The 20039-nt window shown below is 41.4% G+C and overlaps 1 protein-coding gene across 7 annotated transcripts in view; it reads left to right on the top strand.

The window, feature by feature from the left end:
• The first annotated feature begins 11403 nt into the window (after positions 1–11403).
• Positions 11404–20039, top strand: part of dcaf6 (ddb1 and cul4 associated factor 6) — a 32042-nt gene continuing 23406 nt past the window's right edge. For 4 of the 7 annotated variants that reach the window (XM_084907567.1, XM_084907566.1, XM_084907564.1 and 1 more), the window contains exons 1-2: positions 11407–11808; positions 19660–19721. In XM_084907567.1, coding sequence (XP_084763693.1) covers positions 11712–11808; positions 19660–19721 — 159 coding nt within the window. In that variant the 5' untranslated portion in view covers positions 11407–11711. Of the gene's footprint in view, positions 11809–19659; positions 19722–20039 lie in introns of all 7 variants that reach the window. The other 3 variants (XM_084907568.1, XM_084907561.1, XM_084907562.1) reach the window with 3 other exon arrangements.

Genomic DNA, 20039 nt, shown 5'->3' with positions numbered 1-20039 from the left:
TTTTTTGAGTGTAGGGGAGCTCCCTCACAGGGAAACCTTCAGAGCTCCACCGTAGGCCCGCCCCAGAAGATGGATAAACCCAGCATTTCATGAACACTGTGATGGAGACCTTTGGTTTGTGTAATGTTATAAATACTTGGATACTACCCAGAGGCTCTGGACTTTTACATAAAGATAATATATTCAGACCTGTAGAAATTATATATTTAAAAATATATGATCCTCTCTGGTTACTCTGGTATGAATAACTCTGAATCACTTTATGGTAAATAACACACTATCTGCAAAAAACAGTGAAAGAATTCCAGATCACAAGTTTATAGTTAAACATACAAGTGACGACTTTTGACCTTCATCATGTTTTATTTAATTGTGTCAGAGAAACTCAAACGTGCTCTTCGTGCAGCTGAGTACATAAAGTGTTTAAAATGGAGGCTGTGCAGGTCTGAGATCAGCAGGTCACTGAAACACCAAACTGAGGTCCTGTTAATGCTGATATATAGTGATCAAAGGAGCTTGCAAAGAAAAGCGTCTGGACTTCTTTAAGTTACTTGAAGACGTTTCACCTCTCATCCGAGAAGCTTCTTCAGTTCTAAGGTCAAATGGTGGAGAGTCCCAGATATAAACCTAGTGGGAGTATCCCCCCACAGAGGGACAAAAGGACCCCCTGATGATCCTCTAATCGCCTGAGCCAAGGTGTGAAACTGGGTGTGGGTCCCAATCAGCCAGAGTTTCGGGTGTGTTCATTGTGAAACCTGGCCCCACCTTATCATGCGAATTCCTGAGGTCAGATGGCCCAGGATGTGAGTGGGCGTTAAGGCGTCTGGGAAGGGATCTCAAAACTGGATTATAGATGGCAGAGAGTTGGTGTCGTAAACCCCCGCCTCTGTTCAAAGATGGTCGCTCACAGTGGACATAGATGGCCTCTTTCACTCCTCTTTCAAACCATCTGTCCTCTCTGTCCAAAATGTGAACATTGGCATCCTCGAAAGAGTGTCCTTTATCCTTAAGATGCAGATGGACTGCTGAGTCTTGTCCTGTGGAGGTGGCTCTTCTGTGTTGTGCCATGCGCTTGTGAAGTGGCTGTTTGGTCTCTCCAATGTAGAGGTCTGGGCATTCCTCGCTGCACTGTACAGCATACACCACATTGTTAAGTCTGTGTTTTGGCGTTTTGTCTTTCGGGTGAACCAGTTTTTGTCTGAGCGTGTTGCTGGGTCTGAAATGCACCGGGATGTCATGCTTGGAGAAAACTCTCCTAAGTTTTTCTGATACACCGGCTACATAGGGGATGACAATGTTGTTGCGTCTGTCCTTCTTATCCTCCCTCGCTGGTGTCTGGTCTTCTTTTCTGTGCCTCTTTGCTGACTTTAAGAACGCCCATTTAGGATAGCCGCACGTTTTGAGTGCTTCCTTTACATGTGTGTGTTCCTTCTTTTTTCCTTCAGGCTTAGAGGGAACATGTTCTGCCCGGTGGTGTAGGGTCCTAATTACTCCAAGTTTGTGTTCCAAAGGGTGATGGGAGTCAAAGAGGAGGTACTGGTCCGTGTGTGTGGGCTTCCGGTAAACTTCGATGTTGAGTTTGCCGTTCTCTTCAATGTGCACAGCGCAGTCCAGGAAAGGCAAACAGTTGTCCTTTGTGTCTTCCCTGGTGAACTTGATGTTTTTATCCACAGCGTTAATGTGCGCAGTGAAGGATTCCACTTCTTGTGTCTTGATTTTGACCCAGGTGTCGTCCACATATCTGTACCAGTGGCTGGGTACTCTTCCTTTGAAAGAGCCACGAGCCTTCCTTTCCACTTCCTCCATGTAAAGGTTGGCTACAATAGGTGACACGGGGGAGCCCATGGCACAGCCATGTTTTTGTCTGTAAAAGCCTTCGTTGTATTTGAAATATGTAGTGGTGAGGCAGAGGTCTAACAGTGTGCAAATCTGATCGGGTGTGAAGTTGGTCCTGTCCTCCAAGGAGCTGTCTTCTTGTAGTCGTTTTCTGACAGTCTCCACGGCCTCCGTGGTGGGTATGCAAGTGAAGAGAGAGACTACATCAAAGGACACCATGGTTTCATCTGGATCCAGGGTAAGTTTCTGGACCTTGTCAGTGAAGTCGGTGGAGTTCTTGATGTGGTGTGGGGTGTTCCCCACAAGAGGAGCAAGGATGGTAGCAAGGTGTTTAGCAATGTTATAAGTGGCTGAGTTTATGCTACTGACTATGGGTCTGAGTGGGACAGCTTCCTTGTGGATTTTAGGAAGTCCGTAGATGCAGGGTATGGCATCCCCTGGGTAAAGGCGGTGATATGTAAGGCGGTCAATAATTTTGTCCTTTTCAAAGTCTTGAAGGCAAGCTATAACTTTCTTTTTGTAGCTGCTTGTGGGGTCTCGCTTTAAGGCTTCGTAGGTATTGTTGTCACTGAGGAGAGTAGTGATCTTTGTATGGTAATCTGTAGTGTTTAGGACCACGGTGCATCTTCCCTTATCAGCTGGTAAAACAGTGATGTTGTGGTCTTTGCTCAGGGAAGCGACAGCCTTCTTTTCCTGTATTGTGAGGTTGGCTGGAGGGACTTTGGCACTGGAGAGCGTGGCTGAGACTTCCATCCCTCTAAGCCTGAAGGAAAAAAGAAGGAACACACACATGTAAAGGAAGCACTCAAAACGTGCGGCTATCCTAAATGGGCGTTCTTAAAGTCAGCAAAGAGGCACAGAAAAGAAGACCAGACACCAGCGAGGGAGGATAAGAAGGACAGACGCAACAACATTGTCATCCCCTATGTAGCCGGTGTATCAGAAAAACTTAGGAGAGTTTTCTCCAAGCATGACATCCCGGTGCATTTCAGACCCAGCAACACGCTCAGACAAAAACTGGTTCACCCGAAAGACAAAACGCCAAAACACAGACTTAACAATGTGGTGTATGCTGTACAGTGCAGCGAGGAATGCCCAGACCTCTACATTGGAGAGACCAAACAGCCACTTCACAAGCGCATGACACAACACAGAAGAGCCACCTCCACAGGACAAGACTCAGCAGTCCATCTGCATCTTAAGGATAAAGGACACTCTTTCGAGGATGCCAATGTTCACATTTTGGACAGAGAGGACAGATGGTTTGAAAGAGGAGTGAAAGAGGCCATCTATGTCCACTGTGAGCGACCATCTTTGAACAGAGGCGGGGGTTTACGACACCAACTCTCTGCCATCTATAATCCAGTTTTGAGATCCCTTCCCAGACGCCTTAACGCCCACTCACATCCTGGGCCATCTGACCTCAGGAATTCGCATGATAAGGTGGGGCCAGGTTTCACAATGAACACACCCGAAACTCTGGCTGATTGGGACCCACACCCAGTTTCACACCTTGGCTCAGGCGATTAGAGGATCATCAGGGGGTCCTTTTGTCCCTCTGTGGGGGGATACTCCCACTAGGTTTATATCTGGGACTCTCCACCATTTGACCTTAGAACTGAAGAAGCTTCTCGGATGAGAGGTGAAACGTCTTCAAGTAACTTAAAGAAGTCCAGACGCTTTTCTTTGCAAGCTCCTTTGACTACGATGACCTGGATGACTGAGAACCTTCACAGACAGATATATAGTGATAGTTACATGGGTGATTAATCCGTTTGACTTTTTGTCTTTAACTTTATCAATAAAACAGCTGCAGCTTTCACTGACAGCACATGTGGTACTTTAACCTTTGTACTGTTTTCATCAGTTCATTTTGCAGTTAACATGTGAACATGTTGGATAATCTGTCTGCTGTCACTGGGTGATGCTGGAGTCTGATGCCTCGGGTCCTTCTGTCGGGTAGTCCAGTTTACCAAAGAACACCTCAGGCTGTCAGGTTAAAACACTCGGTCGTGTTTTCGTAGCGTAAACGCTGGCCACACTCCTCTCAGAGCCTACGCCCTATCTGCTATTCCCGAACAGAGATACGCAAGTTTCTCCGTGACTGCAGCTGTCAGTCAAAGCTGCTATGATGACGTTACACCCCAATTTAACATCACCGCGGTAGGAATTAGAATCAAACTTATGGGAGAGGAGACCCCTTGGACATAAATCAGCGTGATGAGAACTATTGATAACAAAAGAAAGAATCTATGGAAAAAAATTATCTGAGGAGAATTAATTTATTTTAGCCTGACGTCTGACCCCAGTCCCATCCGCTAACATGGAGGAGGCGGGGTTTATGACCTATACTGCAGCCAGACACCAGGGGGCAATAGAGGCGTTTTGGCTTCATTTTTGGGGAGCTGTCGCGTCGTCCATGTTTTCTACAGTCATTGGTCTGCACTAACTACTGCCATACTGTTATTCTGTGGCAAAACCCTGTCAAACCGGCCTTGGTTCCCCTGTTGAAAAACTGCTTGCAAATCAAGGACCCTATCTCCTGTAAAAATCATTTTCAAACCGTGAGGATCACGAGCAATTGTTCTGCACAACAGTGTGTTCTTTATGTTCCTGATATCAAAAATGTGGTCACTGGAGCAATTTAAAAAGTGGGGTCATTCCAGCTGTTGAGTCAAACTCCTGACTTTAAATATAATGTATTTCTATGGGTCAGTTAGAAGGTTATCCCTCTACTTGGATCTACACAGTTCAAAAAGTTTACATCTCTGAGATTTAGAAGACACACTATTGGAAAGAGAACAACGATGGCTACGTTTTGAGGGTAAAATGATGGCTGGAGAGCAAACACTATGTATACAGCAGCAGTTGAAACAGAAGTTTTTAAGATTAATCTTGGCAAAGTGACAGAAAGAGCTCATTAATCAGGCAGGTGTGAGCCTGGTTGCTATAGCAACTCCACCCAGTGGCACCACACACACTCACACACACAGACATACGCCTCTCTGCTAATGCTTTAAATAAAAAGAAAAATGACCCGAAACCAAATGCTTCCCAAGAAAAAACTACAAGTCGTATTGACAAAATTGTTTCACCGTGAGCGCCAGCAATGTCCAGTTCACAAAATCCTCAGTTTTCTTGCCTGAGGATGATATTTTATGAATGTAGTGACAGTGTAAAGACAGCCTGTTCTTCTGATTTTCAGATGAATTTTGGGAGCCATTTTAACATTGGTTTCTATGGAAGAGTTGCAGCGAGGAGGGTGTGCATTGGTGAAATTTATGAAAGAACCATAACATCTATTACAATAATAATAACATTGGGTGAAAGAGGACAACGATGGCTACGTTTTGACGGTAAAATGATGGCTGTAGAGCAAACGCTGTGGACATAGCAGCAGTTTAAAGAGAAGATTTTAAGATAAATTTTTCCCCTGCTCCCACTCTAGCAGTTGACCTGTCTCACTCTAACCTCCAACATTCCATCCCATACACAACCATTATAAACTCTGAAACGGGTGAAAAAAAGGCATGAAACTTAAAGTAGAGCTGAAGAAAAAGTATAAACAATATTGAAAAGATAAATACCAGTTGAATAGTTCAATGTCTTGGCTTTGTTTTAAAGTTTGAATGGTGGCTCTAGGTCAACGTATGTGGAGGTAGATACAGTTGAAAGGGGAGTAACTTGAATGAGGATTTGAAGGGTTTCCCCATTGAAATACATCATAAATATTTGTTGAAGGAAGTTGAATAATTTAAAAAATATAAAAGTTAAAAATGAGAAAAATACAAGCAGTCATGTCCAAAAGAAGAGGAATCTAACGGTGGTTGAATGGTTTTTCTAAGTTGAACGGAGATAGAGGCCGAAAAACATACGGAATATGAAAAGTAAAAGAACAATCAGCATCCACACTAATTAATAGTTTATGCCATTTAAATGTCATGCAGCTGTGTCAGAGATTAGCTTAAGCCCCGCCCCCAAACCTTTGAAGGTTCAACTTCAAAGAAAAGTGGATGACATCACAGTGGCTGCAGCTTAAACCCTTATATAGGGGCAGTCCAGAATCCCATGCATTTAGTTTACAAAGAGCACACATGCCTAGTACAACTGCAACCACCCAACAATTTATTTCCACTTCTACATTTCAGAGTCAGAGAAATAGTAATACAAACTTAAACATGACAACTCCACGCAGTTACACCTCAGTGGAAACATGGAAGTCCTTAAGTGACCACTTTTTTGGTACAATTGTACCACAATGGCAATCTCTGCAGTTCAACCCAGAGTACTGCAACACTGAGCTGCCTTCCACTTTGCTGAAAGACATGTTGAAACTTTGTTCCATGTTAGTGGACGCAATGGACACAACTGTGGAGAAGGGAGATCCAGTGTCCACGCAGACTGATGAGGCCTGTCTTCACTCAGTGGACACAGAGTCCCCTGAGAAAACAGAAGAAACAGGAGCAAAAGACAGCATCCTGAAAGAAATTTCTGTAGATGACCACGGTGATAATGAAGAAACAGAAACTCCAGGACTGGAGGTCTCTTCAGACTCAGAAAACCTCAAGCTGCATTTGACTGCAGAGGAGAGCAGTCTTGATAAAACATCCACAGATGACAGTGAAAACAGAGAAATTCTAACACTGCATCGTGTACCTGCACCACCTTGCATATATCCAGATATTTTAATAGGTTTCAGCTGTGAGTCATCTGAGGAAGAAGCGTCTGTGTCATCCCAGATGTTTCCTCCTCAAACCCAAACCACAGCCACAGTAGAACCAGAGATAAACTACTCAGCTGATATAAAAGACTTGGACAACATAGAAGTTTGCCCCCTGGAAAAGCCTGTGAAGAAAAAACTACATAGGTCAGTCCGTAAGTCTGATTCAGATTTTGGTTCTTATGACATCACTCTGGCATCTGATTATCTGTCTGAAGAAAAGATTTGTGTTTACAAAGTTATTCAGTTGGTAGTTTCAGAGGCCACGAGCAAAGCCAAAGACTTCACACAGCGGCACAATCCTGACTCTATCAGCGATCGCCTGCTTGAAAAAATCTGGCCTCAAATTGACGAGAAAGATTTGGATCTATCTCCAAAAAGGCTGACCAATATCAACAGGGACATTTTCACCAATCTTTGTAAAGCACATAACTGCAAGGAGAAATATTTGATTTTATATCTGAGCGAACGGCTTGATGATATTACTGTCCCAACGTTTACAAAACACCTGTTGGCCTTACCAAAAAGAGTACTCACTATATATAAAAACCGAGAAGAGTACATAAAAGTTGTTGAAAGCTTCACTAAAGATTTGGTTCTGCACGCTATAAGCAACGCAAATGAGGCAGGGAAATTGCCTCCAGATGCAGATAAAGCCATCATGAACAGGTTTACCCACAGGATTTGGGCTAACGTTTTGTCCCAAAAGCTTACAATGTCCTTAGAGAACACCGAAGAAGTCAGTGTGAAAGTATACAATGAACTCCGGCAAAAGTGGAAAAATCCAAACACTGTGCTGGAGTTAATGTTTACTGGCCAAGACAACATTGAAAACGTGATTGTCAAAAGTTTCAAAAGAAATGCCCCATTGAAGAGACCTAATTTCTTCTCTAGGGTTTTCTCACGAGCACGTTAAAGTTTACCTGACACCTGCATCTAAAAAGCTGCGTTTTCAAAAATACCTGGGTACATGTGGACGTAGCCTAGATGCATTACATTTTTATTATAATTCTTCATTGTTAATGTTAAAATCAGACTACTTTAAAATAATTGTCTCATGAACCACCTGGTTGATAATAATTTCACCATATTACATTATAACATTTTTCTGTCCTTTATTCCGTCTTCCTTCTCTCACCCCAACCGGTCGCAGCAGATGGCTGCCTCTCCCTGAGCCTGGTTCTGCTGGAGGTTTCTCCCTGTTAAAAGGGAGTTTTTCCTTCCCACTGTCGCCAAAGTGCTTGCTCATAGGGGGTCATATGATTGTTGGGTTCTGTACTATTGTAGGGTCTACCTTACAATAGAAAGCGCCTTGAGGCAACTGTTGTTGTGATTAGGTGCTATATAAATAAAATTGAATTGAATTCAAATAAAAATTCATTTAAAAAAAAGTTTTAAAAGTGTACTTAGTTTTATTTGCTGTCAATTTGCCTAGAATGGAATATCAGATTAGAACGCCTCTAAAATATAATATTTAATGTATTAAATAAATCAAATGATTTACAGAAAATAAAATTCAAAAACACTTTCATTTTCACAGTATCTTTATTCTGTATCTGTCTGGCTATAAAGCAGCTATAATATTTTGCCTGTTTGTCAGTGCTGGTACGAACCCCGTTGGTGCTGTGTTGATCCTTTTACAGAGGTTTGAAGTTTCTTTCGATAAATCTGAGTCAGTTTGGGTCGATGTTCAATGTATTTTTACACAACAATCTTGGTGACGAGGATGAGATTTCTTGAGTGATTTTTGTTCTCTGCTTTCATTTTGATTCCAGGAAACCTGCAGGTAGACTCAATGAGTCTGAAAGAGCGCTTATGTCCGAGCAAAGTATGGAGAAGGCGAATGCGTGGCAACTGACATCAGACAGAGTCACCGCTGAAATCTCAATTATTAAAGAATCCAGAGTGGAGAGCGGCTGAGACCAACTTGAATTTCAGATTTTATTGAGGGTTTTTAAGGGGCAAGTATGATTAAGAAATGTAAACTTAACTTAACCGTTTGGTAAGGGTGTCAGCCATTCAGAGAAAAGTTCTGTAAACCGACAAGCACCTGATCAAACTACAAGGGTGCGCCTTGAGAGGTTCAAAAGTTTATTTTTATTCTTTTCATTGTTGGTTGTGGACATCTTAACTGTATAAACAACACACTGATTATACAGTTAAGATGTCCTTTTGTAATAATTACAGTTGGACCAAAATCAGCTCACAAAATGGTATAAGAAAAAATATTTTGATAAAATTATAAAGTGCGGTAAGTGATAGTAAAGTAATGAAATATATAAGAAACTCAAATGTGGAAAATTATAAAATAATATTGCAAAACCTAGTATGAACCATATCTAAGGTTAAGATTGCTCCACTTTTCTCGGAGGAGATAGGGAACATACAAACTTACATACATACACTACAATCTTGATGACGTTGGGTAAAAAACGTTGAGAAACTTAGTGGAAAAGTATCAGCAAGAAAAGGTACTTATAAATAAATGTTCGCAAAACTGAGGGATATATAGTGTTTTTGGATTTGTATTTTGTGTTATATATTACTGCTGTATATCTTTGTATAAATTTTATATTTTGAGGGAAATCAATCCACAGCTTTACATCATATTTTCTTTTTGTGTTTGTATCATCTGTGTCTAGCCAGACCAATTTTTCAAAAATCTTCCTGTTTACCGCGTAGATATCATTTTTTTTTATCTTACTTGAGAGTTATGGTTATATTATGTTTCAGGTCTTCGCTGCAGTTACTTCTTTTGTGCTCCAATTGCCCATGCCAAGATATCTAAATTTTTCTGGCTAATATCTATCATCCCTTTATACATACATATACAAAATGTCACTTATGTCAATACTTTTTTAAAAAATCGTTAAGACATTTATTCAATTCATAGCCACCGGTAATAACCAGTGTTGGGACTAACGCGTTATTAAGTAACGCGTTATAGTAACTACGTTATTATTGTGGTAACGAGCACGGTAACTAGTTATTATGCCAAAACCGGGAACGCGTTACTCGTTACTGGGATTTAGATAGGCTCGATATTCGTTACTTCGTGTGGTGGCTATCGCGGAGTTTCCACAGATTCAATAACATTAGCAAGTGGTGGAAGCCAGCAGGTGGATGAAGGAAAAGGGAGGCAAGAGGAGAGACCCGAAGCGGCCGCTGGTCCGAGAGTGTCAGGTGAACTGAACTTCAGGTAAGAAGTTATAACCTGCAGTCCATCTGGGTCAGATATGAACCAAGTTTAGGTGGAGTTTATTTTCGTTATGCTGACTTTTTCGTACTGCGTGCTAGCTAGCATGACGGAGTTTCTATACAGCTGGGTGGGTGCTATGTTACTGATGTTGAACTTTATTTTGTTCATAAGGTTAATTATTAGAGTTGCCAACCGTCCCGTAAAAAACGGAATCGTCTCGTATTCAGAGAAAATATCATGCGTTTCGTATTGAGGTGAAAAGGAACAGTTTGTCCCGGACTTCAGCTACAATGAAAAAGACACAAAGCTGGAGTTATTCTGTGTTTATGCTGCACAGCTGCCTCTTCTTCTCTCATCCTCTCCCCCTCCCTCTCCTGTTTCTACTTCAATCATGAAACTGATCAATGATCAGCTGATCGGTTTTTCTCTCTTGTTTATTTATCGCTCACTTTGCGCCAGAAAGAGGAAACCAGCGGATGTCGCGCTAAACAACAGCAGCACTTTTAAGCTTGATCAGCTGTTGTTAGAATTTATTTAATATTAATTTCTAGTATCAGCTGATGTTTGCTGGAGCCACAGCTGTAAAGCTGCTGGTCATGATATCGGTTTGAATATGGAAACCAGGAGATGTCCTTACTGAATCATCAGAGCTGTGATGGAGAAACAGGTTTACCTTTTAGTTAACATGAATGAGTTGAAGGGAAGTTATGAACTGTTTCTGAGAGACAAATAACACCAGGATCCTTTTCTAAGTAGCTGACAGCTGGTAACTGTGCAGGGGTGGGTCTAGCAAGGTGTTGCCAGGGGTCCATGTAGGGCATTAAAAGGGAAAGGGGGGCACAAGGAAATACTTTCTTATTCTCATTTAAAATGTCTCACTTTTAAAAAAATAATTATCTGAGTCTTGCAACAAACAATTGATAGATTGATACATATATACCATCAGAACAGTGTACATCACTGTCACAACAGTGTTTGATTTCATTCAAAGGCTTTATGATTTTTCCTATAATGGTGGGCCGGTCTCTAGTCAAAATGCCCGGGACGTTTTTTTTGTCCCAGTCCAGCCCTGTATGCAGCTCATCTGCAGTCTGGTGTTACCTACATCTTCCTATTCAGAAGGCAGAATTTCCGAGTTCTGAGTACAATCGAAAGCACCACGACTGCAGTTTTTGTGTTGGATGTAAAAAGCAGGCTAGGATAGAATCAGGTGTGGGATTTCTCTCGTGGAAATGTCCACATTATTTTTTCCTTTCTATTGGTGGGTGGCACAGTGCACTTGTGGCAAGTAAGCAAGCTAGAAGACTGGCAATCTTGCTGGGTATCCAGTTACGGAAGCAACACATTAACAAGAGAATTCTGAGTAAAACCAAAGTTACTTTCCCTAGTAACTAGTTACTCTGAAAGTAACGAGTAACTTGAAGTAACTGAGTTACTTTTGATAGAAGTAACTAGTAATGTAACTAAGTTACTAATTTAAAGTAACTTACCCAACACTGGTAATAACTGAATAAGAGACAAGCCTGAAGCTAACTTGGCCACTGACAGAAATACTAATAAAAACTGGATGCACCCGCCCCGTCAGCTTTCAAGGCGCTCAAATCGAGCGCACCTCCCCTCTGTGGCCAACCACGCAGTTTCTCGCGTTATTTGGACACAGCTGACCGCTTGAAGAAATAAACCAGGCTAGGCTAGCAGGACAGATAGTTAGCAGCAGCACGGAGAACAGGAACACAGTCGGGCTTCAGCTCAGTGGGGAGGGGGGGGGACAGCGGAGACCGGACAGGAGCGACTCTTTCCCTTCCAGCAATGCGGACACTGAGTGTCTCCTCCAGCTAACGTCAACGGCGTCCCGACGGGCAGGGACTGCTCCGAGGCGACGGGAGATAAAAGGCGACATCAAAAAAGGGGAAGGGTTAGCTCTGTTTCAATGTTATTGTCAATTCAGAACCACATATGGTCACAATGTCCTGCACTGGCAACCTCGTTTGGGATGTAAACAAACGCATAATTGGATACAGCGAGCCTAACGCCATCAGGACCAACTATTTAGGTAAGAACAAAGCAATGCCTCTTTACTGCTAACGCTGACATGTATGGAGAAACGTGTAGGAGCAGTGTGCATCTGCAGACTGTGTGTGTGCTGCTGAATCACAAGAAGTGACAGGAAGACTGTGTCCCAGTCCAAGACACTACCTGCTTAATAACAGACAGCTGCCGCTATCCGCGCTCCCCCGTCCCCCCAACCTACACAGTGTAAACACAGACTGCACATTTTATTTATAGTGAAGGAGCTAAAACAGTACAAAGACGAGGTTCAGACTTGTGCTTAATTTGTAGCAGTGCGGGCCTGTTCATCACATCACATCATACAGACATAATGTTACTTTTTCAAAGGAAATGCAGTGTAGATCTCATTTCAGTGCAATCACAGGATTGTGCAATCATCTGTAGAAGGCACCCCCATATATAGTAGTCTGAAGTATATCCCTGTAATGGCACAAATAATGCAATAAAAGCAGGGTTCAATCATGTAATGCGTTTATGAGAGGCTGGTGCATTAAAAATAAAAGTGCTCTGAGTTTGGCAGGAGTCTGTTTACAGTAGAAAGTGCTGACAGCGTCAGGCTTTCTTTTCAAGACACTCACAGAAACCGATGTGTCATTACTGCTGCGTGAAAAGGCCACAAGGTGCTGAAAGTAGCACAACCAGCAGGGCCGGGAAGGATTAGAAGAGGAAATTAAAATGGTTTAGTTTGCAATTGTTTGACTATCAAAATAAATGAGCTAAGATGACATAATGATGATAATAATAATCATAATAATATTAATGATATTTTTATTCATCGTTACAGCCAAGAAATTCCCATGTTACAGCAGTCAAAACATTTAACACGCCACATAACCAAGGAGTTTACATTTGACAAAGGAAAATGGCTCAGAAAGGTTAAATTGTACAAAAGAAAGGAACACAAGGAAAATAAGTCCAGCTAGTAAAGATGCTATAATAATAATATTACATCTAGGTAACAATTCAAATTGCCTATATTTACAACTTTCGAGCACTGATGCTTTTTACATTACGTGAGCATTTATCAGTAATACTACGTCCTTTGTGCGTTGTAGCATGATATCCAAAGTGGAAGCAAGCTTAAAGGACCAAAAATGGTACAAAATGTATTAAATGAAAAATTACTTTATTAATTTTTAAATAAAAATGACAGGTTTTATACAATAAAAGTAGCCACAAAAAAAAATAAATAAATATTAGGTAAATATCTGCAGGGCTCGCAAAATTTCAAAATCCCTGGTAGCCCTTCGGGCAGGGACTCTTCAGTTTTTGGTAGCCCAAAATAAATTTAAGTAGCCCGAATAAAAAAGAGAGCAATTTTTTGATTGATGTTTTGTTTCCTGTTTTGTTTCCTTTACAATATTATACATTAAAATATAATATTGTAAAGGAAACAAAACATTAATCAAAAAATTGTTGAAAAACAAATTACAACATTGTATAAAAATTACAATCATCAACTCAGATACTTGGTTCTAATTGAACAGAAATTTCTATGAACTTGTAAGAACTGTGTAGGACATGAATCAGTCTGTGTCAGATCCTGAATTTGAAATTTCCACTGAAGTCACGGGTAAGAGGCAAGTGGAACCAAGATCGAGGCCATTTGCTTTTTGAAGTTTGCAAAGACTGCTAAATTTTGCCAGTGGTAGTTCACTCTTTGCAACGTAGTACGCTGTTTTAAACTGATTTTCAGGTTTATTTTTAGTACGTTATTTGCAATTGGTGTTTGTTCTGGGAAAGATATTGCAGACTGAGCAATGATGCATTTCTTGCATTTCTCATGGGTTCTAATGGGGGCCTTTCTTAAAATGACTGGTCCCAGTAACAAAGGCGCTTGTCGACTCAGAAATCGAGGGAAAACCAACAACACACCCGGCAGAACGTCATGTTATTTACACGGGTGCACATAAGTGGTCCGCATGTGCGCATTCGCTGTCAAAATAAAAGACGCGCACCAGATAAGAAGTTGCAACGCGCGTTTGCGTCCATAAAAAAGGCACTGTTTTTGTCCGCTAGAGTGGGATTTTCACGGCACATTCCACACCACATCTCTGTGCGTTCATCATTTGTTTGAAGCCAGCTCACCTCCTGCAAACACTTTTCCGAGAATACGCGCTTCTTTTGTGGTTCGGACTCCTTCTGACATTTCTTTGGAGGTGGGGGAAAACCAAAGTAATTGCTTAAAGGAGCTTCTTCGACATCTTTAAGAGTTCTAAACAAATGTCTGTCCTCCTCCAGAAAATCTTATGTACACAAACACGCGTTGCAACTTCTTATCTTGTGCGCGTTTTTTATTTTGACAGCGAATGCGCACCTGCGGACCACTTATGTGCAGCCCTGGTTATTTAGCTCGTCATATTGCAGCCACAGAAATTCTTTTGTCCATGAAACCATAAAGCTGCACTTTCTTTTTGCCTTATAGTCTGATTTGTCATAACTTTTCCGTTTTGTGGTAAGCTTTTCTTTGGCTGTCACTTCTTCACCCTGGCCTGTTTTATTTGACTCAGCAGAACTAAAATATATATCCTGCTGCTTTTACACACACACTCACATAACGCTCAGCGATTCTCTGCGTGATCAACCTCTCACATGTTTAAGTTTGCTGCGGGAGATTTCACTTGTCATGTTTGCGTAGTAAGCTAACGATTGATAAGACGATGTCAGAGGAATTGGTGCGCAAATTATCGTCACTCACCAATCAGTACTGTCGCTCTCTATACACAGTTAGCAAAGTGAAAGCAAAAAACAAGCGCAAATTCAAACGCGATTTCAATATGTCACATATTGACAGTGGCTCACCGATGCCAATGACATAATTACCCAGCTACATTTCCGAAAGAATGCAAAAGCATTGACATATATTTTTTCTTCCTACGGTAGCCCGACGGGCAGGGCAGAGATAGATTTTGGTAGCCCGACTGGAAAAATCGCTAGCCCCGGGACGTCGGGCTAGCGATTTTGCGAGCCCTGATCTGGAAATGGTGAAGGCGAAAATATCTCACACTGAATGAAATGCAGCAACTTATTAAGGTTTTAATGCAATTTTAAGTAAAAGTAAAAGGACTGCATAATTTCAGTCAATAAAATGTGTCACAGCGCTGCACTGCGTTGATTATTTCTTACATCCTTGGTTCCTACAGGCAGAAACAGCATTCTGGTTCTGCTCATCACTGCTCTGCTAGGAAATGTAATCATTGAATTTTAAGGCTTTCCTCTTTGCTGCTGCATTAAATGCATTTAAACTTGGGGGGGAAGATATTTTTCTATCATATATTTCAGTCTGTTTATTTTTTTTTAAAGTCCTCTGGAAAAGACTTTAAAAAAATGTAAATTTTAAAGTCCTGGTTGCTGAAAGTTGCTATATTGAAAAATTATTCAAAGTCATAATTTGAATGTGTAAATGTAGGTCTCTTTTTTTTCTTTTTTCTTTTTTTTTTCTTTTTTTTTTTTAAAGTGCAGATATAGTTATTTTCCAGTGTTGGTTGTGAGAGGACAGTGCAGGAGAACAGAGGATGTTGCCCGTGGTGCACTCGGAGAGATAAAACTGTCAGAAAGTCTGTACCTCACGGCTTTATAAGCCCGTAGAGGTGGGGCAGGTGCCTCAGAGGTTTAGTCAGTCCTGTATTTAGCATGTCTGAGAGATAGTCAGAGCTGTTGTCGTGTAGAGGATACATGCTGTGATGTGTGGGTCACAGCTCCTGGAGGATAAATTTAGCTTAGAAGAAGCGTTAGAGGGGAACAAGTTGGGGGTTTGTATTCAGCTGAAACTGAGAAACGTCCCGTGAGGTTTAAAGTCTTCTATATTGTAGGGTTTTCTTAGAACTGTGATAGGAAACGCCTAAAACTTACAGAAACTGATGAACAAAAGGAAGCAAAGCAAAAAGCACGTGGACATGCTGACATGGATGCAGGCTATGATACGAAATGAAACTGAAATGAAACAGCAGAATGATTTATTATTATTATTATTACTATTATTTGTGGGGTTTTTTTAGCCTGTGTCTGGCCTGTGTGTTATGAAAATATGCTATTGTCACACAATGCTAAAACAACTGAATTTATGTTTAAGCCCTTTGAGGATTTGCTGCTTTAAAAAGCAATTGGCCTGGGATCATGGAATCCGGCTGGATTAAGAGATGATTCATATAACTAGGAATTACTATTTTTACTCATCTTAAGTTACATCATGCTAAGTCATTTTATTTATAAGAAAATTTAAGATCAACAATTGTTGACAAAAGCTGTATAGGTAGAAGAAAAAAATCGTTTAAAAAAAGAAATTACAAACAAATGATAAAGAAAACAAATAACAGGCAAACTTAGTCCATTTTAAAAGCCAACCACTCTTTTTCGAGTCTGAGTCTGCTTCATGACTTCTCTGAGTCTGCTTCATGACTTCTCTGAGTCTGCTTCATGACTTCTCTGAGTCTGCTTCATGACTTCTCTGAGTCTGCTTCATGACTTCTCTGAGTCTGCTTCATGAGGGCAGCAGCCATCCCTCTCCCTAGCCACCTGAGGGGGGGATACTGAGGCATTCGAAAAGTGAGGTGGTTCAGGCAGAGATATAATCTCTCCAGTGTGTACTTGGTCTTCCCTGGGTCCTCCTCCCAGTTGGAGGCAGAAACACCTCAACTAAGAGGTGCCAGGAGGCATCCCAGTCAGATGCCTACACTATCTCAGCTGCCTCCTTTTAATGTGGAGGAGTAGCAGCTCCATTGTGAGTCTCTCCTTAATGACGAGTGCCTCATTCAGCTCTGAGGGAGGGTCCAGCCACCCTGCAAAGTAAGCTCATTTCCTCCAATTGCATCAGCAATCTCATTCTTTTGGTCGCTAGCCTCAGCTCATGGCTAAAGGTGAGGTTTGGGATGTTGATCGACCGATAAATTGGCAGCTTTGCTTTCACGCTCCGCTCTCTTTACACAGAGAGGCAGATTGGTACGACTCTGGTCCAGTCCATCTGCCAGTCTCCTGCTCCCTCCTTCCCTCACTCGTAAACAAACCCCAAGATACTTGGACTCGTCCACTTGGTCCAACAAGTGGGCAATCCAGCTTTTTCTAACTGACAACCAAGGCCTCAGGTTTGGAGGTGCTCTTATAAAACTTTTATAAAACTTCAGTGGAAGCTGGCGGTCGAGGCTCGATGAAGCCACTTAGACCAATTTTTCTGAAAAAAAGCAGAGACAAGTTTGATTGCACTGTTTTTTGTGTGTGAACATTTTTAAACAGAATGTAAAAAGTCTTGCATTTGATTCTGTGAACTGATAGCAAATCTGAGTATTGCTGCAGATTTAGGCATGACTGTACTTAGTACATTACTCATCATTAATCCATTTATAGGTGACGTGACTGTGCTTGCAATTGGTGATATCAGAGAAGCTTTTGAAGTGAATCACTCCCAGACTATTTCTGCAACATTCATAACACCTGCTGAAGCAAGTTAAGGCTCTTGTTGGTATATAAGCCACCAGAGTTTTGCAACAGCTCACTGAGTCATTTCATTATTACTAAAGTAGTTAAAAATATAAAGGAAAACACAAGGAAAGCAGCTACTTTATTTTAAAATTAAATATTTCTGTTTTTCTTCCCTTAAAGGCTGTTTTCACACTGGAATAATGTTTTTATTTAATACAATAAATGCTTAATTGTGACAGCAAATTCTTCTTGATTAAAATAGTTCACCTTTTATAAAAGAAAAATATTAGCACAAAGAAGTTTATTGACTACTGTTACATGGGGTTTTAGTTTTTGAGGTGATTAGTAGTTGGTCCAACCACACTGACTGACAAAGAAGAGTCCATAAAGTATGATCAGTTCTTATGGGAGCCTGTGCACTCACCCCGTCAGGGATGTGAAGACATTGCTGCTCAGCGTCTTGTAGCAGATGCTGCCGTTTCTGCTCATCATTTGTGCAGCACTGCTATAATAATGATCAGTGGCCTGATTGCTGCTGCTGGATGAGGACATTAGCTTTGGCACAGTTTGCTTTTCCCTGTCAGGCTTCACCCTTTAAGTGACAGTTTGCAATGATGAAGGAATGTCCTGCTTTCTCTGGTAGTCCTTTGCTGGCATTGACAGTGAAACACACCGCCCTGGCTCACATTGGATGTTAAGGAATTCACGATGTGTGTGTGATCTTAAAACAACCGCGTCAGCGTTGTTAATATCAAACATGTTATTCAGGTTTATCCGAAGCGTCTCTTCCTTTTTTATCTGAGGCACAGGTTGGTTATTTCTTCCTTTCAGGATTGTCCTGATTGTGCTGTTTTCCTTCCAGGCCTCCCAGTAACATTTCTTTCTTTTAGTCTGGACTCTCACCTTCTCCTAGATGTGATTTCCGAGTTTGATTCAAACATGCAGATGCTTTTAACGGACTCCTTGCAGGTAGACTTCCTGTAGGCCCTACTACATGGTGAGCCATGTTGGTGTTTGTCAAAAAAAATGAGAGTGACGAAGTTGTGAAACTCATAGAGGGGAAGTTGGGAACAGCAGATAAACTGACAGAAATTGGGCTCATAATGAATGAACTGCTTTTTGCCTTGTCACGGGTATTTTCCCATTTTCACTCAAATCCTTGGATGTATTGTTGTTGATTGTCTTTGAGTTGATCTTACCACCGTTATTGTGGATTTCCTCTGTGATTGTCTTGAAGTTTATTAGTGGAAACCCGGTTCCACCATTAGAGGTTGAGCCAATTTTTAAACGTTTCAACGGCACCCTTGAACGTCTTTCCTTCTTCCGTGTGTGTGACTTTTAATAGAAGTAGTTTGACATGTGTGGCTCATTCAGGGTGTGCGCTTATCGGCCTGAACCTGTTGATGGAGATGCTTGTGATGCATACCAGCTTTCTGTGCTCTGTGCACAGTGTGATAAATGTTATTGGATCCAGGAGACTGCCAAATATAACCACCTTATCTGGATTTCTTACCTTTTTGTTGACGACATGCCTTAGATAGTGAGAAATCCAGTTGTGCTTGCACGCAGATGATCAGAAAACCAGAATTTTTTAACTTATCCATTCGACGACCATATTGCTGTTCATCATGCGGTGATTGTAATTGAATGAAAAAACTGCAAAACTGATGACTTTAGAAAGTGAGACCCTGACCCTGAAGCTGTTTGTTAGAATAGCACATGCTTTGAAGAACACACATCCTGTTGCTACTTATCCAGAGGCCTGAATCTTCCTGTGATTTGCTAATCAGGTAATTACTTCAGTTTCCTTCCCCTTTGTGTGTTTGACTCTTTGATCTCTTTTTGTTTTACTGTGTCCTCTTTACCTCCCCTCCTGTAAAACCTTTCAAATGCCTCCGGGTCACTTACGTCTCTGTTCTTTGTGTTGGACTACCAATAAATATCATGTCAAGATTTAAAGTCGCTTACTCCAAAACTGTGTTTTAATATCTGCTATTTGAATTGATTTCTCATCCAGTTTAACGTCATTTTGTTGCTAAATTAATCAAACACCTGGGAAATCTTAGGCGTGTGCGTGTGCGTGTGCGTGCGTGTGTGTGTTTGCCCTGCAGTCACAATAGAAAGATGTTCACAAAAATAAGATAAAATATTAAGGGTTGACGTTGTGAACTATCGAACCACTGTTCCTGCATTTCGAGTCTTATTGCAGAGCGGTTTTGTTTGTACTCGCCTCGTTTCTTCCTGTTGGTGCAAACAAGGCTTCCACTGCATGAATAATGGAACACAAGCTACAGAGCCACTGTTTAATGTGACATTTTATTCCTGCTGCACTTAAGTGAAGACTGGTAGATAAATGCGATTCAAATGAAAGTTTAAAGCCTGACAGCCTTCTCAAATCTACATGTTTCTGTTTTCACAGGTAGAAGAGAATTTGTCCAGAGGCTTAAACTCGAAGCAACACTGAACGTACACGATGGCTGCGTAAGTGCCCCACATTTTTATCCGTCTCTTCGTGTTTATTGGTTGAAGTCCTCTCCCTGCCAAACATGCCACGTCACTTTTTCTCAGCTTGCTGGTGGAGCCTTGAACAGATCAGATCAGGTCAGGTGGTTAATTCCTCTGAGAAACCTGAAGCTGACATAACAGTCACACGTCCTGTCACACTACAGGGCAGGACATCAGCCTGTCCAAGACACCACAACAAGCATTGCATGCATGCAGGTCTCAGGAGAGCTGCATTAAAGTGCAGCTCTTAGCCACAATGATTGAGATATTATTATTGCATTTTCTGAATATGTT

The sequence above is a fragment of the Perissodus microlepis genome, chromosome 16 (assembly GCF_051167445.1).
Source record: "Perissodus microlepis isolate ML-2025 ecotype Zambia chromosome 16, ASM5116744v1, whole genome shotgun sequence".
Taxonomy (NCBI): domain Eukaryota; kingdom Metazoa; phylum Chordata; class Actinopteri; order Cichliformes; family Cichlidae; genus Perissodus; species Perissodus microlepis.
This window is presented reverse-complemented; position numbering and strand designations above follow the sequence as displayed.